The 24,005-nt window shown below is 39.1% G+C and overlaps 1 protein-coding gene across 3 annotated transcripts in view; it reads right to left on the reverse strand.

Moving 5' to 3' along the window:
• Positions 1-3,051: 3,051 nt before the first annotated feature.
• Positions 3,052-24,005, reverse strand: part of LOC101846752 — a 76,153-nt gene continuing 55,199 nt past the window's right edge. For all 3 annotated transcript variants that reach the window (XM_013085685.2, XM_005103927.3, XM_035971213.1), the window contains 9 exons: positions 20,951-21,102; positions 17,145-17,267; positions 15,330-15,498; positions 13,651-14,415; positions 12,932-13,038; positions 11,263-11,381; positions 8,722-8,795; positions 5,488-5,649; positions 3,052-3,870 (listed from right to left, as the gene is read on the reverse strand). In XM_013085685.2, coding sequence (XP_012941139.1) covers positions 3,696-3,870; positions 5,488-5,649; positions 8,722-8,795; positions 11,263-11,381; positions 12,932-13,038; positions 13,651-14,415; positions 15,330-15,498; positions 17,145-17,267; positions 20,951-21,102 — 1,846 coding nt within the window. In that variant the 3' untranslated portion in view covers positions 3,052-3,695. The remainder of the gene's footprint in view (positions 3,871-5,487; positions 5,650-8,721; positions 8,796-11,262; positions 11,382-12,931; positions 13,039-13,650; positions 14,416-15,329; positions 15,499-17,144; positions 17,268-20,950; positions 21,103-24,005) is intronic.

Below are 24,005 nucleotides of genomic sequence, written 5' to 3' on the forward strand. Positions count from 1 at the left end.
GGGGGGAGGAGAGAGATACCAAATACAGGGGAGATAACTCGCAATTTTGTGGGCAAATAAGAAATGGTCTAGGGGAAATCATATATGCCCCTGTGGGCCAATAAGCACTCCGTTTGGCAATGGCTCACACGTATATATTTAATATGAAAACAGCAGTAAACTAAACTAAAATAAAATCCCTGACTAAAATAAATGCACATAAAATCAGTTATTTTCAAATACAAATTAGCAGGTACAGGTGATTTAGTTTTGTCACGAAATCACAGAAAAGTTGTACAAATTTGTCAAGTCATGAAACAGCTTAAAAGATAGTAAAAATGTCAAAAGTGAACAAAATATTGGACAGAAATTCCTTCAAACTGTTGACTAGACTATGATACCTCATGGAAACAAGCTAACACTGCATGAGGAAAGATTGACTTGCAAATAGATAAACAGACAGACATACCAACAAATAGATATGTGTGAGGCATAGAAATGAAATCAGGCGCTCATAAAAATAATGAACGTTTGACGACTAAACCTGAAACCAAACTGTTGAAGTTTGTTGTTGTTATGTGTTGTACGTCTCACTTGAGTTCATGAGTAACAGTTCAGTGAAAGTGTCCAAGCTGTTTGGGTGGAATGTTATAAAGTTATGTCTCGTCCTGCAATGAGTTACATGTATGTGTCTCTCTTCATGCTACATTGGTGACCCCGACGTGATTTAAGGTAACCTTGTCTAGAGATCTAGATTTAATTTAGCATAACCTAGATTCTAGTAACGGCGATACGTTTTTCAAAATCATGTTAATCGAAACTGTAGCATGAAGAGAGACACACACATGTAAGTCGTTGCAGGACTTTTTCATACATTCCACCCAAACAGCTTGGACACTTTCACTGAACTGTTACTCATGAACTCAAGTGCGACATACTGCACACAACAACACACCTCAACAATTTGGTTTAAAGTTAGTCACCACAAACGGCATTTTTCCAATGCTTGGGCAAATTTAATCAAAATTTTGGGGTGGGGTGCTTTTGTCTATTCTAAAAGACATTTATGAGTAGATTTTACTGAAACACGTTGACTAAAGGCACGTGGAATGTAAATTTTCAGTTTCCAATGACTCTCAAGCTGTGGAAGTCACCAAACTTTGGTGGCCATTTTCTTGATAATTTTACCTCTGAAACCAGACGACCCCCCACCTCTTTCATATTGCAAATATCTCAACCTCTGTTCACAATATATGGGTCTTGTTTTTATAAAAAGCAAGACAAACGAACAAGCTTTAAGATGATATCAGTAATTCCATATGCCCAAAAACTGACAACTGCCTGATTTCACTGCATCATGACACATATTATAGTAAGCTATCATATCCTGCATGGCAGGGTTGTCAGATCACATTCTACAACACATAATGTGTGAAACATTGTGGTGAAAGCAGGCGGCCTTCCAAGTAATGAAATAAAAGAAAACAGCATTTTTCCTCCAGATGACCATTAAACAAATTTTTTTGTCTTTTTGCTTTTGAATGTTTAAAAAGATATTTCTGAGCGGATTTTACTGAAAAAAGTTGATTAAGGTACAAAAAATGTAAATTTTCATTTACTAAGGACTCTCAAGCTATGGAAATTACAAAACTCTGGCGACCATTTTCTTGATAATTTTACCTCTGAAACCAGACGACTTACGCCTTCTTCAATCAGAGATATCTTGACTTCTATTCAAGACAGATGGGGTTGTTTTTTTTTCATCGAAAGCAAGACAAATGAACAAGCTTTAATATGAGACCATTAACTCCACATGCCTAAAAACCGATGAGCGCCCGATTCACCGCATCGTGACATATATGAAAAAAATGTTTAGGAGTAAATATCCTTCAACCATACAGAAGTATACCTTCTCTCAAAATTATCTTTCCAAATTAGATTGTATTAAAAAATCCAATATGGCAATAAGCATTGTCAAATTAAGTCAGAGATACATATATAGCCGTCTACCCGTTCAAATGGACTGAGCCAAAAATTTGGACATTTTTGTTAAGTCTGTGGTATTGGTTGCATGTGCCACACAGAAATATTTCGTTGACATTCAAATGTTGAAAAAAGCAAGAAGAGATATTAAATGTAAGTACAATTATTAAAAGAATTAACGTATATTCTCTGTCCATAAAAGTTTTCAATCAAGTAGTTTCTCCGATGGCTGGGGCACAGCCGGCAATGCATTTATAAAATATGTCCAAGGAACATACAGATTCAGAAAGTGAAATACACAAATTTTCTGTACAGAAACTATAACGTACAAGACAATTTCAATATCATACGAATAACAAATAATAAAGCTCAGAATCAAAGAGGTAGAGCAGGGGAACCCTACTTCAACTTCTACAACTTGTGACAGCAAAATTCCCTTACATAATTATGTTTCTGACAAAACTGCGGGCTATGTTGACTTACCAAAGTATTCGATTGCCACAGAGTAGACATATTAATTTGTCACTACTTTGAAAGGCCTATATATATATATCAGGTAAAAACTGAGATCAAGTGCACATGAAGCAGAAAGGGTAATAGCATCTGAATGTTAGACAAATGTCTTCCAAGCAGTCATTATCAGAGATTTTATACAACAAGATGATTCACTTATATAAATTTGATACTGCATGTTAAATTTACGCTGGTCATTGGGAGAGAAAGAGTAGCAGCAAATTTTTACAAAGTGTCCATTTGAGAAACAAAAAACATGTTTTTACGAGCACAAGTGGTGGTAACATATACCAAACTGCCAAACTGCATGTAGTAACGGCTCTCGTTTCACGACACGCGTGTGTATAATGGGATGGAAATAAAAATCAAGCTTCTACATTTAAAACAATCTGTAAACTTTGTCAAGTCAAGTAAGTCTACGCGTCCACCAAAATATTATCACTTTCAGGCCAGGCGTTTTTGCTCGGTGAAGAACCGTGTCAGACCAGCTAAACCTATTTTTAGCCCAGTGTGTTATGACTACGAGAACAACAGACAGCATAGGCACGGGCGATTTATTTATTTTTATATTTTCAGCATTGTTTCTGGTGTGTAGATCTATAGAGACATAAGTATAGGTCTAGACAAGACTGCCTTTTTAAAAATTTCGCACAGGCTAGAGTCTATCCCTGGCATACATTTAATAAACTCAATTCAGGTGCCACATGACTTGATATTTCTTTTCTTCTTTAAAATTAATGATCTTTTCTCAGTCACTTGAATTCACACCCAGTATTCACTAGGCTTACAAAAGGAAGTGATGTGTTTCAGAAATTAATAATGTCACCAATCACTTGACAAGACAACTTTGATCATGAAACATTATGATAATATGTCATGGAGTTTTGAAGAGAAAAACACACAAAACATTATCTCTTTGATTCAAGTGAGCCTCTGCTTTCTTCCTTTTCTCTCATGAACATAAAATATCAATAAACTCATGCAGCCGAACATAAATGTCCAACATTCTTTAAAAGCCAAAAGTTACGGAATCAGGCTGGTACCTTACACAACTGATAAGGTAGCCAGGGAGACACACTATTCTAAAGTGTTACACACCAGTTTGTTTGCTCAACTGTTGAATGGGCTCAGTCCTCTCAACTTGATGCAAAGCAGTAAAGCAAATTCCCAAATCAGCCAGTATTCCCAATTCATGGTCACAAGAATAATTCCTTGGCTCATCATTTTTTCTGCTTGTCCAGTCTGGCATTGATATGGAGGCATTCAAAGACTGTTATGATGTAGATCATTCCTAATACAAAGAACGGGAAACTTGTGTCAAAAGGGAAGCCGATGCCAGGGCCGTAGGTGACAGTCCAAGTGAAGAGACCACCGGCAAATACAGGAGCAACTGACCTGAGGTAAAACAAATCAATCACACTTTGGCAAATGATGACCTTATGACGTCGTTAGTGACATACTCGGTATATTATATTTTGACCTAAGGATATCACCACTAGTGACATAGATGATATTTGACCTAAAAATGTCACCATAGATATTCGACCTAAAGATATCACCAGTGATATAGATACATAGATGATACTTGACCAAAAGATATCGCTAGCGACATAGATACATAGATGATACTTGACCAAAAGATATCGCTAGTGACATAGATACATAGATGATACAGTGTTATAACGAGAGGGAGGGGACTGGTGCGAAATGTCCGTTATAGCAGGACTTTCGTTATAAGGGATCCAGTAATAAATTCAAGGGAAATAGTAAAGTAGGCCTAATCTATGAGTTTGGCGTTCTGTTTATTCCTTTTTGTTATCTCCCCAGATGATGATTTTGCTCAAACATGACCTCTTGGTCTTACTTGATCAAAAATCAAATCAGGTTTCTTTCTCCAGCGCTAGTGATGTTAAGAAAGAAAGTTCTTTAGTTTAACTCGCCCGCTGTGTTGTCTCCCACCCCACCACACTCTGAGGTGCGTTCCGTCTGCTTGCGCCATCCATCACAGCACTGTGACCTCTCCATCCCCGCATCGGAGGAGTGAGAGGCATGATAGGCCTAGATAATCTATCACGTAGGCCTATCATGCGATGCGTTTTGCTTGTCTGCACATGCCACACCCTCCCAACTCATTCGCTCCGGCTTTCGCCTTCATTGTTGGCACACGTTGGCTCTCCCATTCTTTGTTTTGCTTGACCACCAACAATTTTCTCAACTGGTGAGGTTTTACATGTCGTATAAATGGCCTATACGCTGCGCAGAGCAGAAGCAATATTCCGCTATAACTGACTCGGGTGTTTGTCTGATTACGCTATAGCAGTATTTTATTTACAAAGATAAAGAGGGGAAAAAAACTGGGTTTTAGAATAGTGTCTTTATAACAGACTTCTCGATTTTTCAGGACTTGTTATAAGTGGACTCCACTGTATTGGACCAAAAGATATTATTAGTGACATAGATACATAGATGATATTTGACCTAAAGAAGTTGCTAGTGACACAGATACATAGATGATATTTGACCTAAAGAAGTTGCTAGTGACATAGATACATAGATGATATTTGACCAAAAGATGTTGCTAGTGACATAGATGACATTTGTCAAAAAAATGTGTCTAGTGATATGGATGATATTTGACCTAAAGATGTCACAAATGGCCTAAAGATGTGGCTAGTGACATAGATGATATTTTGACCTTGGACTTCACTTGTGTCATTGATGGTACTACCCACACCTCATCCAGCACTTCCCTTCCTTTCCTACCTGTCTGTTTTACTGTCCTGTCTTCTCCCATCCTTTCTCTCTGATGATTTCTCCACCCCCCCCCCCCTCTTTTTTTCTTCATTCCTGCGCCCCTTTTGACCCAGCCAAACCCCCCCCCCCCAAAAAAAACCCCCAACAAACAACCTATCTCACTTCATCTTCTTCCATTCCTCGTTCTCTCTCTTTCTGTCGTCTCCTAATCAATAATCATCCCTTCCACAGATGACTGGCAGTACCAGCCCCACTCACCTCCCAATGGCAGTGCTCATCATGGCCAGCCCATTCACCTGTCCAGCAAGCTCTTGCGCTGCACAGTTATTGATGAGCAGTGCTGAGCCTGCAAAACAGCTATTGACGGCTATCTTGTTTGGCAACTGGATCAGGAACAGACAAAACCACAGCCAAATGGGGCTGCAAAAAAACGAACACAGTGAATCCGAGAGGACAGCAGCGTTCATTCATTAAGTAGCATGCTGGATAGTTCAATGAAACACCCTGTTTCAAATCCCAATTGGAACGTTTTCAAACAAAGGCTGCTGAGGAGAGCTTGAAGGTTGTTGCTTTAAGAATGGAGGTCTCATTTCTAACACCTCTCTAACGTTGAAAGATCATTAATCCATGCCATACTAAGAGACTGTTTTAATAACCCCAAGATGTGAGAGATCAACACAAGGCAAAAAGCTTCTGTACAAATACCAGCCCTTACTATGAGTGATTTTTCCTGAAAAAATACAGCATACAAATTAGGCTAGACAAAGGGGAAGTAATCGAGTATTGGATTTTTCATTAACATTTAAAAACCTGAATATTACAACACACCATGGTGTCTTACTTGGATTACCTGCCACGCCAGTCTCCGATAATAAATCAGTCTCAATACAACAACCAACGGTTTTTGAAAGCAAAACACTTTGGTTCCCTACTAGTTCTTGATTTCACACATGTTGAGCCCCCATCAGCATATCAGATATTCACCCAGTAGGCTATTATATATATATATATATATATATATATACATACGCACTAACTTAAAATGGAACTGATTTTGGAATCAAAATATGTCTTTTATAGCATACGAGAGGGTTGTGGGCTAGTATAAAAGGCATGTCACATTGCAATAGCTATTATTGTTGGTTGCTGTAGCGTGTAAATGAAAATGTTATGAAAATCCTTGGTTAAAAAAAAAAGAGGGCGGGGGTGGGTGTGTAGAGCAAGCACTTTGCATGACCTTGTTGACTTGTTTTCTAATAAATATTTCTATAAGTGACATTGCATTAAAACTTTGAAGAAATAAAATTCAACCAGGGGACATTACATTTGTCAGTATTTAAAAAATCAACCATGTTTTAAAAATTTCAGACTGTACCACATAGGTATTGCCAAATAAACTCAAGGAGGTAATGGCTATTTAAATCTCCAGGTGTTGACCATTTCTCTCCAAACAAGCTCCAATACGCCACTGAAAATTTCGAAAAAAAACCGTAGCATGTTTCTGGGTAAATTCTTTGAGTTCAACATTGAGTTTCAACTGTTTGATTGTTTGTGGGTTGTATTCATAAATTTTCTTTTAAAAATTCCCTAAGGTAATAATTGAAGGGTGCGCTTGTCTCCAAAGTGGAAAGTCCGGAATCGAGCCTCTTTTCGGACACAGATTTTTTTTGCCCCCTCCTGCCCACCTAGCAGTAATGGGTACCTGACTTCGAGTTGGGGAAGTAAAGGCCGCGTGGAAAAGAACTGGCAACCCTACCATAATATGCTGAAGGCCCAGGAACTTGTCTCACTAAAAAGGCACTCCCCAATGTCTGGATCGGATGCGGGAACAACTTTACTTTTTTCATCATTGAAGGGGTTCAGTTGGGGAATGGGGTGGGGATGTGGTAATGTAACCATTCATTTGTAAATTTTTTGTTTATAAGGCGTTCCCCTAACCTTTCTTGCAACCTTACAAGGGGAACTGCTGATTTGTGGGATGTGGCCTCGTGCCACAATCTCATCCCCAAACTTCTCCTAAATTTTTTCAGCATGATGAGATATCCATCTGACGTGATCGTCATGGTTTTACTGTCCTTGTCCTGAAATCAGAACGGGCTGATCATGGTGCTGTAGCTGAACACTTTAACACCTACAGGACTGGCCTCACACTTGACTTTCAGTTCCCCAGGACCAGGGTTGCTGCTTGCTTTCTGACTATGTGAGCACCTGATGTTTGGTGAAATATCTTGTCTAAACTCATTTTATTGCTTTCCCCATTTCAGTTGCCAGAAATTGGAAGCAAAATATCTAAACGGAACTAATACTGGCTTAATGAAAACCCCAATTATATGATTGGAGAATCATCAACAAGCCTTTGTTTGGATCTAGGTCATTTCGCTCACAAGAATACTCGTCTGTGGTATGTGTTAAACGCTTAATCAGTTGCTTGCACAGTATGCCATGGAAGCTAATGTTTTTGAGTGTTCTAGCGTCTGTTTGAGTAATAAGGCCTGTAAAGCATATAGCATTTGCTGATGAGTGGGATGATGTGCTATAAAAATGGTATTCATTTTATTGTTACAATAATTACAAATCAAAAGACGAAATAATTACAAATCAAAAGACGAAATATGTTTATTGGAGACTATTTGCGTCACGACGTGGTGGAATCAGGCACTCGTCAATCTTTGGCCATATCGGGTTATTGGTATCATCTTAAAGCCCGTTCATTTGCCTTCCTTTTGGTGGAAAAAATATCCACGTATGTTGAATAGAAATCAAAGTATTTGCAATTGAAGGAGGTCAGAGTCGCCTGGTTTCAGAGGTAAAATTAGAGAGAAAATGGGCGCCAAAGTTTGACAACTTCCATTGCCTGAGAGTCTTTGGAAACGGAAAATTTACATTTTTTGAGCCTTTAATCAATGTTTTTCCAGTAAAATCCACATAAAAATGTGATCTTAAATGGACATAAAAGGTGTTGAGTCAAAAAAAGAAAATAAGAAAAAAATTGCCTTTCAGCCCAAAAAAATGACGATTTCTTCGATTTCATTATTTTGATGAGCGCCTCATTTCACCATGATGCCTCACACACATATCCACTGTCATATGTCACTTATCAAAATGACGAGTGGGGGTGACATTCACTAAGCAATGGATATACGAGAGTATACACACACGACTTCCAAACAAAAACTACTGGCAGAGGATAGTGTTGAATAAATATGACTTAAACCTTTTCTTAAATTCTCTCTCTAATGACATAAAATGTGTCTTTCAGGAGAAAATTCTAAATCTTTGGGACATGGGAACAAAAAACTCTTCCAAACATTTCGTTTGACCTTACTGTGGGCACTATCAAAGGATTCTCACTTTCGTACTTGTTAATGGGTAGCCTACACTTACTTATAAATGGGTGATCAACATTAAAATTTACTTATTTATGGGTAATTAACACTAACTCATAAATGGGTAATCAACACTCAGAAATATAAATGAGCAATCAATACTTACTTGTCACTGAGCAGTCTAACAAGTGGCAGCATCTGGCAGGTCACGAGACACACGACACAGCTAAGCATCGTTACCTGATAAGGACAGACATGTTATAACTGAATCAAATTAAGAATGTGTTGCCCGTCATTGCCTGTTACATTGACAGTAGCCAGTCCATGTGTGTTGATTTAACAAAAAGAGAACAAAGAATTATGATTTCAACATTGCTAGGCAGATCTTGTTAGAATGAAAAGAAAGACTGCAGGTTATGAGTTGAGAAAGAGAGATTATAATAAGAGCACAAGAGATAAATGGAATAAGAGGAGATAAAGCAAGAAAGAGAGCCTTTGAGGAGGGAGGGAGGGAGTGTGTGTGTGTGTGTGTGTGTGTGTGTGTGTGTGTGTGTGTGTGTGTGTGCGTGCGTGCGCGCGCGCGTGTGTGTGTGTGTGTTTGTGTGCGTGTGAAAAGCGATAAAGAGGAGCGAGACAGAAAGAGCCAGCGGGAAGGAGAGAGAGTAAGAGTACTTTTGCTTTTATCCCCCGCTTACACCCTTTTGGGTGTCACGGGAAGAAAGAGACCTCTCTCTGTCGCCAGCCGGAGAGCTTGGGTCAGAGGGATGCCACGAGTAGTTAGTCTTTCCAGTCACCCTCTAGCCATGTTGCCATTGAATTTTTTTATGTAGGCACATTGTGCTGGATGGTGGGTTGGTAATCGCATGAGATGTCTGAACCACTGGACTCTTGAGTGTTGGATGTTATGCATGACATCATTTGTACCCCCCCATTTCTCTGACTGCTGAGTTTCTAATTTTGTCTCACTTGGTCTTGTTTACTGCTTTTCTAAGGCATCGCATTTCACATGTTGTAATTCTTTGCTCCAAAGTCTTGTTCGTGGTCTATGTTTGGCATTGATAGGTGAGTGTTGGGATGAATATGGTTTTGATCATTTTGAGTTTTGTTGTCATGGGGATGTTAGGATGTTTCAGTAGTGGAGTAAGCTGGTAACTAACATTATTGGCCTTTTGTACTCGTGTTTCAATTTCTCTGTTCAGTCGCCCGTCCTCTGTGAATATAGATCTATACTACCAAGGTACTTAAATTCTTGGACCTGTCTGAGACTGTTGTTGTTGATGTGTATCCTGAGTGGTCCTGGATTTCTGCTTACTTTCATTGTCTCTGTTTTGTAGATGGTGATCTTCATGTTGTAGTTGTTATATACTTTGTTTAATCTGGTGGGGTGGTGTTGGAGACTTTGTTCATCTTTGAGTGTCAGGCTTTGGTCCTCAGTGAAGAGTAATTCATTTAGGGCGTTTGGTTCTGTGTTGGAGTATGAGTAAGAGAATTAAAAAACCCAATAAAAACTGGGATAGTTTGAGTAAAGAGGAAATCAATAGAATATCAGTTATTTAGAAAAGAGAAATAAATCTCACCCTGGATCAGGATATATATATATACATATATATAGGCCATGAACAAACACTTTCCACCTTTCCCTATCCTGGGCTTGTCACTGTCACTCCATGTCTTCCACTCCTTGTAGTGAATGAAGCCATAATGATCCTTCCCCCCCCTGGTTCCCATCCTCTAGGTGACTTCTGTGCATACTTACTCAAAATAATTCCAACTCCTTCAGCATGGTGCTTGTCTTCCCTCCCAGAATACAATACTTGTTCCCCCGAGCTGAGCTGCTTCTGTCCAGACTGTATCCAGTGTGTTTCGCTGACTCCTAGTATATGCAGCCTGTATCTCTTCATCTCTTGTACGACTTGAAAACTCTTTCCTGCTTCATACAAGGTGCAAACATTTCTGGACGCAATCCAGAGTGACTTGTTTGACAGAGGGTTTTGGGTCAAAAGAGTCCTTTCAGCTTTGTCCGTTGTCTTTCATTGTTCCTGCTGATACAGAAGCTCGTCCGTCTCCCAAGATGGAAAAATAATAAGGCGTGTTTGCTCGTGTTTGTATAACTTCCCGTTGTTACTGAGTCGGGTAGTTAGCCCTCTGCAAACTGGCACTCTTCAGGCGACCAGACCTATGCATCTTTAATTGCCTCTTACGACACGCAGTTTCACGGCATGTGTATTCTTTGCGCCCCCCCGAGTAAAACTATGGGGCATGAGGCACCCACCTGAAGGGGCGAAGGCAAGATAGACAGACTGAAACAACAGTGGAAGACAAAAGGAGTAATGCCCTCCAATAAACAAAACTAAGGCGGGATATGGCCATGCCAAAGACAAAAGGAGAAACGCCAAATGGTGTGCTATAATTTGCTCTTCTGAAATAAAAATGGAAGCATTTTGTCCTCCAGTTGTTCAGATGTACCAAGCACAAAATTTTCAAAATACAATTTTTTTTTCTCCAGTTTCTTACTCAGTGCTATCAGTAGCATGTGGTCCAGAAACATTTTGTGGAACTTCAAATTCTATGTTGAATAAAACAAGAAAAGATATATAATTTTCATACAATTTGAAAAGAAATATAAAACTTTCTTTACTCTTTTGAAAAATTTTGCATTGTGGGCAGCTTGCCAACGATTTAGCGTGGTAGTATTTTTCTCACATACCCTGCGCACTCCCATTTTCTCCTCCAGAAAAGGAAACAGTTTGAGCTGCAGAACCAGCAGTGGTATTGTCATTGTTCCAATAGCAACTCCAATTTCATCAGTGCTGAAGCCGAGCCCACCTGAAGAGATAGGGAAAAAAATCTTCCTTCACTCAACACTATTGATGTGTGAACATTAAAAGTAACACATAATCGGTAATAAACACCAATAAAAGTAACACATTGGATCATGAAGTCCAACATAATAAGAGACACGTAGGTTCTATGAACCGTATCACCGTATCGCAATTTTTTTCAAAATTTAGTTTTTGTAGTGATGTTCCATGTTCACTTAACACTAACCCAGATAAGAGCAACCTCTATCTTTCAGCAACGTAAGCTTGTGTATAGTTTGTTCACTTTGGTCTGTCTGCGTGAAAAAAAAAAAGTTAAATACTGCCTGTTCGGCCCATACACAGGATTGTTTCAATAAATAATATTTACATTAACCTAGCCTACAAATTGATTATTTTGAGAGAGCAACACCACCCAACCCCTTAGACCAGTGGAAGCCTGCTTCTTCTTCTTCCTCGTTCTCAATTTAAGCTTTCCTATTTCCTCCCAAGATTGTCTTGACATCTCCACTTGTGTCTGATCAGTACTCATCATGTCTGGTGGACCATGTTTCATAGGCATGCGTCAAAGTGTGGTGTTGATGAAAATGACCAACTTTTTATGTTTTAGCTATATGCTATGAATCCTTTATCTTTTTAAAAATTTGCTTTAGGTTAACATCAAAGAACACGTGTCGGAATCTTACTTTGCAGTGACCTTTATTAACTCCTTTTCTCCGGCAAGCGGCTTGTAGTCAGAACCACTGTGCCGCTCAGCCGCTGGCAGTAACTCGGGTACATTCCTTTACAACGGCTTCCACATCAAATATTGCCGAAAACAGGTTTCTTTTACCGGGATTTCACTCATTTGATGAAGAACTATCAACATAGGTTCACTAGTCTTGATTTAATTACCAATTTAGTGACATGTATGTCAATTTCAGATTTTGTACCAAAAGAAGGGCCTCAGCATGGTGGGTTTACCTCTCTCAGAGATAAACAGGGACTTTTAGATTCTACAGGTCATTTAACATTTACATATGTATGAAAAGACGTGAGATTTGTTTTTATCTTATTTTAATTGCAGACAGACAAAAGTGAACAAATTAAATGGAATTTTCCTATAATATGAAAAAAAATGAAGATGAAAGCCCAGATGACTGAATATCTGAGGAGATGATCAGGACAACTGTAATATTATACAGGCACAATCATCTGACCTCTAAGCTTTGGCAAAACATCAACTTTGAAGTTTGTACTTTTCCCTTTAACAGCAACCTTTGCTGCCATGAATTGCCTGAGAATACCTTAACACCCAGCAACCACCCTCACATGACTAGATTGAAGGAAAGTCTGGCCCATGTTCTAGTTATGTGTGTCTCACTTTGTACATGAGAGGGTTTGTCGCTTGGAACATACTAATAAGTTGCAATTTGTAACCTGCTTCATAACCTGGTTCTTCAACTTTTCTGTTTTACTTGCTTTTTTTCCCATCTATTCTGAGATAAATGCTGCCCTTGTTGTGCTGTGTAGTGTCTACATCAACTACAGCTCATCTCAGTTTCAACAATCTCTTACCAAGGTCTTTCCGTGTTGAGGCAAAAACAGGAAATATGTCCTCAACGCCAATAGTGGTGAAGGATAACACAGTATATAGCATTATGGCAGCCCAGACGTCTGTATATCTAGGGAGATGAAAAGAACAACTGCATTTTATTTATAAAGGTAAAACTATCTGACTTCTAAGCTTTGGTAAAACATCAGAACACCAATGATCAAGTTTGTATAGTATGTTTCCCTTTCCCATAACAACATTGATATTATTATTACCAAGAGAGAGAGAGAGAGGGAGGGAGGGAGGGAGAGAGAGAGGGAGGGAGAGAGAGAGAGAGAGAGAGAGAGAGAGAGAGAGAGAGAGAGAGAGAGAGAGAGAGAGAGAGAGAGAGAGAGAGAGAGAGAGAGAGAGAGAGAGAGAAAGAGGGAGGGAAGAAGGAAGAAAAAGCCCAACAGACTGACTGAAAAAAAGACAGAGACGAGGAGAATAAATGTTAAACGGTACATATACTTCAAAGTCAAACAATTTGAAAGAGTCTGAACTTACGATACTGAATATCAACATACTATTATTTCCATTCTCTTTCCGTTCTTTTGAACTCTTTCATTCTTACAGAGGACAGATTGTTACCCTGCAGACTTTCATGCCCCCCCCCCCCCCCCCACACACACACAAATCCTTTTTCACTCATTCTTAAACATGACAAAAAATGTTGAACTATTGCTAGGAGGCTAGGACTTACAGCAGCAGTTTAGCTAGGCTAGAACCAGACGCTGGCCGACAGCACGGAGTGCGACAACACCACACCATACAGGAGCACACACTCTCCTCTCTCTCCTCCGATACCTGCAGTAACACCTGCCGGCTTCTATCTCCCTTCTCCGCAGCCACTGGGTCGTCTTTGCCGTTCACATCACCATTTATCCCAGTGCTTTGTGCGACCCCTGATGTTTTACTTCTCCATGGGTTGCTTTCAATGTCAGCAGTTTTTACACAGCCATTGGGGTTTTGACCATCATTGTAACCATTCCTCACACGTGGATTTGTTGTAGTGACGGACCAATCAAGCTGGCCTTCATTAGTGCTGCTGTTCACTCCCTCAAATATCTGTTTTAATGAAGCCTTCTCATATTCTAAGTCAAATACATTTGGAGTAGACTTTGAATACTGAGAGGGTAGTTTTTGGCTTACAAATTCATCCTTTAAATCTGCTGTCACATCCACAGAAAGATTAGGTTGTGACTGCATATGCTGTCTCCGGACCGGTAGTGATGTATCGGGCTCATAACTCTGCTCTTTACGGCCCATCTGCAAGGCCAAAAGGCCCAGTGGCTCTGCCTCCAGGCTAAAGGACTGGATAGACTGACCCAGGTTGTGCATAGAACTCTGAGATGTCCAAGCATCTTTAGCATGTAATATTGTCCACTCAGAACAGTCGCCTGCTTCCTTCTTCAAAGATGGATTGTCCTCTTCTTCCTTTTCAACATAAACAACAGTTGTCTTTTTCCTGAGGAACAGAAAATCAGGTAATTTATACCTCAGCACAGTCAGCACAATTATGAACCGGGTATCCCCATTTAATAAACACTCTCTCAGCCAACCAGCACAGATGTACGAAATGCACTGCCATGCTGCATTCTGAAAATTAGTACACTGAAAGATGAAATAAATTTCAACCGTGCTGATAATTCATCAATTACCTTTATAAAGATTATGTAGCCTACAAACTAGCCAATTTCTTATATCCTTCACAAGTCATGGAAACATCAACCCTAAAAAAAATGAATATCTTACTTTGACTATGAAAAAAAAACACAAAGAAAGAAGCCACTGAAGAACAAACACTAATGAATAAATGACTTCCTTTAAAGATAAATCTATCCTTAAGGACACTACCACCATGTTCTGTGACTTTTATTTCCTCATTCTGGTTTCCTTACCGCCTGTTATATGATTTCCTTCATTCCAGATAAGTGAAAATTAAACAGAACATGGTTGTGAATTCCAAACTCGAGCTTAAATTTAATTCAAATCTGTCTGAACAAAAGTTTGTTGAAAAAAAAATAGTGTATCTGCAAATAGATTAAAAGAATGTCTGTTAACTTTTAAGATACAATTCTCACAAAATGTCAAAGAATGGAAGCAAGTAGCATGCATCATGTTCGGTTAAACATGACTCACAAGCCTTATGATGGAATCCACAAGGAAATAGAAAGAGAGGAAGGCATACAAGTACTTGGAGGAGAGACTTTGATTTGAACCTCAGGAGAGGGGATGCAGCTGGACAGAAGGTGTAGACAAAAAGCCCAGGAGAGAACTTGATGGAGAGCTCCTGTTGGTGACCTATAGGCCTACTATATTATTCCAACATGGGGTTACAAAGGATGATGATGATGATGATGATGATGATCAAAGGAATACCTCTTCACTTCAGAAACAAAAGTCTCATCAAATTTCACAAGTATGAAGAGGAAGATCAGGATACAAGTGATCAGTGGGAACAAGGTTGTTAACAAGTAAGGAAATTCCCCAAAGATACCATCAGCATCAAACACACTAGGATACTTGACGGCAGGAGATGCAAGGACTCCTGAGGGGAAAACAAATAAAAGACAGCACTAATGATTATACAGTCAAATCTTTTTTAGTGATCACCTGTCCAAGACAACCACTTCCCCCTTCCACCCTTTTGTATTTTTTATATATTGACACCGTCCAAGATGACAACTTGTCCACACGACAGTGACCTGTATGCATATCTTTATCAATCATCGGTCCATTAAAATCTGTCCAACACAACAATAAACATATCAAACCAATAACAACAACAAACAAAAACCAAACTCTCTTTTCCCCCCTCCCTCAAAAAGATACATTTTCATTGAGTCATAAGACAGCAATCACCTCAGGTAGGCCTAAGGACCTCAGAAGTGAATTGTTTTTTCTTGATTTTCGTCTGTCCAGCCCAAGAAGACCACCTCTCAAAGATGAGACTTTTTCTCATCAATAAAGAGTAGTTACCTTGATCAGCTTTGGCCGTAGTTGTAAATGTTTTATGCCCTAAATGACAATAAGGTAAGCTACCTTTTGGGAACTATGAACATTTACAGGTTGTATGAGATATCAGAGGAAGGGGGAGGCAACTTCAGCCAGGCTGACACTATCGTCGAAAATAAGAATGTCAAAAGTTAACCTGAATACTTTGCTCTGCTTTAAACAAATACATGTATACACTTTTGTGGTGTATTTGATTGTTTTTGGTTGTGGCAGGGGGTTAGGCCTAGCCTATTGTATTGTTTGGCTGAAAGTGTGAGAGTGAGTAAAGTGTGAGTCTGTGTTCAGTTGTATTGTTTGCAAGTTTATAAAAGCAGTCTGAGTTACTACTGGTGGGACTTTGAGAGGAGAGAGTTGTATCAAGGCAGAGGAGGCCTGCTGAGAGTATAGGTGGTGAAAAAGGCTAGTTAGAGCCTCGGTTCATTTGTGTGTGAAGTGTGAGATTCCAACGCATCGGGGCCCCAAAGCTGCGGAAAGGATCACAACACAGAGAGGAACAGGTTTGGCTAATTCCTGTTATAGTAGCATGCAGACAGAAGGTTAGTAGTGTTAAACCTTTGTTTTATGTTCCAAGTAACAACAGGGGGAGGTAACTTCAGCCAGGCTGACACTATCTTCGAAAATAAGAAAGTCAAAAGTTAACCTGAATACTTTGCTCTGCTTTAAACAAATACATGTATACACTTTGGATAAAGAAATGAACCTTTCAATTAACAAAATAAAGCTTTGCCACTGACAGATTAACATGGTTTCTTCATCTTCCCAGAGCCAAATGTGGCTTTTCAGTCAATAATGAATCCATCATATAGAACAATCGTTGGCTACGTGATAGAGAGGATATGACATTGTTATTTCAAAAGAAATAAATCTTAATTCTCTTGAATACTGTAGATCCATACTGTGTAGAACTGGTGTCAGCTGTAAAGTGTTACGACTCTTCGCTATCGAGTATCTCCGAATCTCTGTTGAGACCTTGTATCTCATTAAGTCCAGGTTGGCCCTAACAGGCATTATCAAAGTAGCCTGCCTCCCTAATGATCCAAATGGTATCAATGCATGATGTTAAACACTTACAATTACTTCATAGCAGAGTGATGCACTAGCAATAGCAATCACAGCGACATACTCTGACAACATTCTTAACGTCATACTGAATCAACTTGTAATAGACCTTCAACATACCTCCCATAAGAGGTCCAATGATCAGCCCTAAAGCCCAGGCAATGGAGAGGAAAGCCATACCAATGGCCTGGTTGGAGTTATCAGAAATGTCATACAGAATGGCTTTGGAAGTGCCAACGGTTCCTGCAGATCACAAAGGAATTGATGAACATAACGCAGTAAAGTAGTTTAATCAGCACCAGGTTGAACCAACAACAACACAGCATATTAGATATATTCATATTTAAAGCCGGTAATATGATAAAGAAATAAGACTGTAACAAATGTCATGTGCATATCCAAGCACTTATAACTGAGCCATCAGTATTATATGACTTCCAGCAAAAGGTGTTGTTTGAACCACTTCACTGTTGAGTAGACAAAATGATACATGTCTGCTTGTGTTCTCCAAAAACTGGTTCTCTGCTTTTTTTTTTTTTAAAATAAAGGCCTCATAGAGGAAGTTTTATGCGATATAACTACAGTGGAGTCCACTTATAACGAGTCCGGAAAAAAAGAGAAGTCTGTTATAAAGACACTCTTCTAAAACACTGTTTTTTTTCTCTTCTTTATCTTTGTAAATAAAATACTGCTATAGCGCAATCAGATGTACGTGCGAGTCAGTATAGCGGGATATTCCTGCTGCTGTGCACAGCGTATAGGCCAATTATACATAATGTAAAACCTCGCCAGTTGAGAAACTTGTTGGCAATCTAACGAAACAAAGAATGGGAGAGCCTGTGTGTGTCAACAATGAAGGCCGGAGCAACTGAGTAGGGAGGGTATTACATGCGCAGACAAGCCCAACGCATTGTGTGATAGGCCAGCGTAGGGCCTAAGCCTAGTTTAGATTATCTAGGACTACCACGTCTCTCACTTCTCCGATGGAGGGGTCACAGTTATTTGATGGAGCGAATGTGTGACGTGCGCAAGCTGACGGAATGCACCACAGGGTGTGGTGGGGTGGGGTAAAAAACAACGGGCGAGTTAGCCCAGAGCCCTTTTTTCTGATCGCCAAAGCCGAGCTGCCAGTCAACATCGCTAGATCTAGCGCTAGAGAAAGAAACCTAATTCGATTTTTGATCAAGTAAGACCTAGAGGTCATGTTGAAATAAAATCATCATCAGGGGAGATAGCAAAAGGAAATAAACAGAACACCAAACTCATAGATTAGGCCTACTTTACAGTTTCCCTTGAATTTATTACTGGATCCCTTATAGCGAGAATCCTGCTATAACGGACATTTGGCTCCTGTCCCTCCCTCTCGTTATAACAGGATTCCACTGTACCACTTGTACAGTTCCTAATTCTAAGATGATTTTCCATTTGTTGTATGATGTGATGAGCTGTACTGTCGTTATGTGCAATTGGCCAAGTACATCTATTTTCCGCGAGAGTTCACTTCCAAGCCTCCTTCTTACAGACCATTTTCCTTCCAAAGCTGAGGGGAATGATGTACCCCTGGCTTTGAATTGTAGTTTTCTTTCTCCTGGATAAATTGTTGTCCCCAGCTGATAACATTTCCGTCTCCAAGACCAACCACCTGCTGAAGTTGTTGAGCTTGGTCTGCTCGTGTTTTGTATCAGTTTTTCTCTCTGCTACACCAACTGCTCTCTGTGTTGAGGATTGGGGGTACTGGGATTTTTTTTTTAGCAGTGAACCCTGATTGTCTTGTGGTAGCGTAATCCAGGTAAGGTTTGCAATGCTCATTCCCCGCCACTAGTGACTGCTGGCTACACCCATCGTCTTTTGTGAGCTGACCAGACCTCATGTGTAAGTCACTGGATCGTCACGTCCTGGGTGATTGCGTTGTTACCAGGAGGTTCACGCTCAGAGCGCAGATCGGGTATCTCTCCCAGCTCATCATCATACACAGTATATTTGAAATTGTTCACTTCCTCTCAGCCACAGGATAGAGTTTGTTGGTGGCAGAAGAAGGGTTGCTAGGGAGATTAGACACCCACTCAACGGAGAGTGGGGTGTGTTGGTGAGGAGCATAGCGTTTACCACACACCTGTAGGTTCTGCCTCCTGCACTTAGTGGGGCCACACCTGCTCCCATCCTGTTGTTTTGTTCCTTTAATCAACGTTTTACAGTAAAATTCACACAGAAATGTGTTTTTGAATGAACATAAATTATGTTGAGCTAAAAAACCAAAAATTGGACAAAAATTAACAAACTGGTGGGAAAATGCCAGTTTCTTCGATTTCACTATTTTGACAAGCGCTTGATTTTACCATGATGCCTCACAATGGTAAAAGGGAAATAAACACTTAACAAAAGTTTATTCAAGGCAAAGAAATGCGGCCTCCAAAACTGATTGCTGATTCTGAATATGGTTGTTCAAAAATACTAGAAGGCAAGATAACAAAACACAGTTTCTCTGTCTATATATTTAGAACTCATTGACCGCCAGCTGAACAATAACAGCTGGAGAGCCTTAATAATGGACAGTATTCAATAAGTTTACTAAGTATTTAACTAGTGCATCTTTTTAACGTAAAAACTTTCCATGAAAATGAGAAATAGGTCTGGACATATTAATCTTTTTACAATCTGAGGGAAAAGATGAACGCTAGGGATGGTGAACAATTAGATGGGAACACCACATGGCACAGGAGGAGCTTGATTCTTCTATCAAAAAGCTCCCCAGTGAGGGTCTTTGTGATATACATAGTAGTATAATAGTTTTAGGAAAGGGAAAGGTGTTGCTACAATCCTCGGTGAGTAGTGGTGGTTGTGACCATTACACCACATAGCTTTCTACTGTTTCCTTTATTTTGTTCGCACAACCTGTGGCAGCTTGCAAGGTCTATAACTTCTTTTCTCCTCCTCCTTGGATGTGTAGGGTCATCATCAGTTCACGATAGACGAACTACATGTATTATTATCAGTAATAGCTACATTTGAACCTGCTCAAATGACCATCTGTCCAAAACAACCTTGTCTTTTTTCTACATCATAATGACACAGCCAAGAGAACCACCTGCCTAAACAACTTTTCTCCTTGACAACGGGTGGTCGTCATGGGCAGGTTCAATTGTATATCTAGATGGCCTCCGGCAGAAACAATCTGTAACTACAGTAAGTCTGAAAATATACTTTTTTCCTGGACAAATAAAAAAATCCTGATTTTCTTCAGACTGGACGCATGATATATGTGTGTGTGTGTCTGGAGAAAGGTCCCAGTGGTTAGAAATTATGGATATTGACACAAGTCAAATTCTTGTAGTAATTTCAATGCTGAACACGCTGCTTTTTTAAATCTTTAAAATATCTAGAGTACCGGTAGTTTTAAAGATATGCCATATAATTTTGCAACATTGGGTGTCAAAACAAAGTTTGGAGAAAAACAGCTTTAACCTTAGTATGTTGGCCCAATTTCTGGCATGGTGAAGTACATGTTGCAAAAATAATAAATAAAAGATATTTAGACTTAAAATGTAATACAAATCCTTTCTATGTGTTGTTAAAAAATGGTTAAATGTGTTTTCTGATGAACCAAAATTTTTTACCAGGTACAAATTTGTTGGCCTTTTCACCCCATTGCTCTGAAATAGATTTGCCAACATCAGAAAGAAATTAGGAGTTGGACACTTTTCACGAAAGGCCAATGATACGTCATTCTTTTCAGCCCACAAAGAGTTAAAAAAATAATAAAATGTGTCACTATGCAGTGGAATCAGGCACTCTTCAAATTCTGGGCATATGGAATTATTGGTATAATCTTCAAGCGTATTAGTTTGTCTTGCTTCAGATGAAGAAATACCTACTCAGTAAAAGAAATCGGCTACTATGAGGAAAAAAACCACCAACATAACACTTACCATTGACAGCTCCACACATGAAGCGGAAGAACATGGCCAGCCCGAGGTTCTTGGCAAAGCCGAAGAGGAAGGCAAAGAGACCATTGAGTGCAATGGTGATGAGTAGTACAAGTTTCCGGCCCCGGCGATCAGCTAGCCAGCCCCAGAACACACTGCAGAACACCAAAATAATTCCTGCTTAAAGTGCAGTCTTAGCCCCCCCCCCCCCCCCCCCCCCCCCAAGGTCTTTGTGTATCATGGTGGCAAGATATACCTTAGTAACTATCAAGGAAAGGAGACAAAACAGTGACTAAATGGTGACAACCCCACACTGACCCCAGATGATGCACAAGAAGTCAAGCACGAGGGGCCAAACTTTACTTTTATCCAAATTTTGACATGCAAAGTTTTGCTGTTATCACTGCTGGACACAGTGATGTAATCAGTTACATTCTGGACAAATGTGCCACAGATTAGGACTAAAAATCATAATTTTTTTTTTTAACGTAGGAATTTTTTTCGCCCCCACTTACACAATCTAAATCATTTAGGAAGCAGGCTTTGGCCCTTCCTGTCGGGGCTAACCCTGACTGAGTCGGACACAACGTTCCAGCAGAAAGACCAAGATACTTTGGAATCATACTACACCACAGATGTCTAAAGATAAGAGAAAACTTTGTTTCTTCCTATCTTTCCTAGAATCTTTATTCATCTTATTTTCATCTTTATTCGTCTATTTTCTATATGCGCTCAAACTGCTCAGCCTTCAAAATAAACTTTTTGTTTCTAGAAGAGCTCTAAAAAAATTTAAATCAGAGAAAAAAATCTAAATGTCAATTCCATTATAAGGACCACTGCAATAATAGAGAGTTCAAAAGTTTTAAGTGAAGAAAATTGAGAAAAGATTGATATATCATGTTGAAATCCAACCATGAAAATGCTAATTACTTTATTTAACTCATTCGCTACGCCGAGCCGTGGGGGGGCGGCGCGGCTCAAGTGCCGTCAGTATGCTAAGCCGCCCCCGGCGGCTCGAGAACCGACGTTCAATTTTAGCTTGGTTTCTATTCCAATCCACATATCCATGTTAAAATAAAGGTCATAATATAATGTTGACTTTCGGGTCAAGCGTTTCCACCGAAAATCGGAAGTTTTGATTCAGTTTTGAAACATGATTTCGTAGTTTATTCGACTTTGTTTTATCGCGAAGCCCAAATTATGGCCCAGACACCAGTCTTAGTACTTTTACATAACAAAATGTATCATTATTTTGCTCACTAAAGAAGTGTAGGACTCTTCTTTATAATATTGATACTACTGGACTCAAATTGCCAGTGCACTGTAATTGAGAAATCAATATTTTTGAGTGCTAGATCTAGGCCTAGATCTAGTAGTCAAAATATTTTTTTCTCCCCAAAATCATTACTTTTGGGTGAAATTAATAAAAAAAAAGTACCACTCAAGACATGTATAGGTTTATTCCAAATGCAATTCTGAATAATTCCATATAAGTTACGCGTATTTTTTTCTGTTTGTGATCCTTTTTCAAAATTATTTTTTTTCAATATCGGATGTTATGATCCAAATGTACAAATATATGGAATGTATGTAAATAACTGCACATTTTTCAATATTTTCCTGTTCTATATACAGTTATGGTTATTTTGAGGTATCATTTGACTAGGTGCAAACATATTTTTTTAGTTTCACCTGAGATTATAAATTTTTTATTTTCCAATTTTATCCGCATCCAACCACAATTGTGTTGCATAATCGCCTCTTACAGGAACCAAAGTTGAAAAATACGCAAATAAATAATGCAGATGTATTCTACAAACCATACTGAAAATGTTGGTATATAATATGTTGATATTTATTTGAATTTATGGCCCCAAAGACCTGTGAACTGCGCACTAGTCATCATCTCATTTCGCCCTCCCGAAAAGAATTCGTCCACAAGCCGAAAATAATACGTAGCGAATGAGTTAAAAAATTTTACAGAGTAATCTCAACAGCAGTTAGGCCTATATGTTGAAATACTATATATGGAACCAACTCAAAGAGAAGTCATTGAGCATGCCACACAGTAGGCCTACTAGAATAAGCTACAAACAAATGCTGAACAAAAATCCTAGGAATATGCTCTCAAAGAGTATGTAAAGAAGTTTCATATACAAATAAAGAAAGGTTTATCAGAAAAAAGTGGGGGGATTTTTTCAGAAAGTTCAAATTTTTAGTTTTAGGAAGAGTTTTACAGCACTTGCAATACAATAAGATATATAAGCGTCGAAGATTTGAAGTGCTACAAGAGAGTAGCAAACACACAAAAAAAAACAAGGCAGAGAGATAAGGACGATAGATGTTTGATAGGAAAGAAGAAGCAAACCACACCAAAGCACCTGCCAATCACTCAATAAATTTCAAAGCTAGGGGGTTAAATGCTAAATAAATTAATCATAAAGAGACGTCCAAGTCTTAACTTATAGTGGTAATGTGTTGGACTTAAAACCGACAAAAAAATGGACATTTCAATTTTAAACTTTCCCAGGTAGAACCTTGTGTACTTAGGAAAGACATCTTTTCTATTTTCCTTACTTAAAACGACTGTATATAAATGTTGAACTCATGGAATATTCCAGAACAAAAGTGAAACACACATAAGTGGTTACAACACTGCATGCCTTTTGATAGTGGAAAGGATGGTAAATTGGAACTGAGTGACAGGTCAAGGCCAAGGGAGCTATTGTGGAGGAGTGTGAACTATCTGACAGAAAGGGAAAAAAAGATTATAAATAATCTCTGCTACTATTCAAATCTACCATTAATGTCATGATAAATTTAACCCTATCCGTACGCCCTGGGGTAGTTTTGTACCCCTGGGGTTGTATTCTTCACATTTTAGAATACTTCTAGTAGGAAGATCTCTTTGAAACTTTCAGTATTTCTAAAAAAATCATTTTGACAGACTGCTATGCAAAGCGTACGGATCGGATTAACGGGTAAAATTCTCCTTTGGAGAGTGGTGACACAGAGTTCCCCACGTCGTATGGATATGATAGTAAAACACGACGCACGG

This window comes from Aplysia californica, unplaced genomic scaffold (assembly GCF_000002075.1).
Source record: "Aplysia californica isolate F4 #8 unplaced genomic scaffold, AplCal3.0 scaffold00397, whole genome shotgun sequence".
In the NCBI taxonomy this organism is placed as follows: domain Eukaryota; kingdom Metazoa; phylum Mollusca; class Gastropoda; order Aplysiida; family Aplysiidae; genus Aplysia; species Aplysia californica.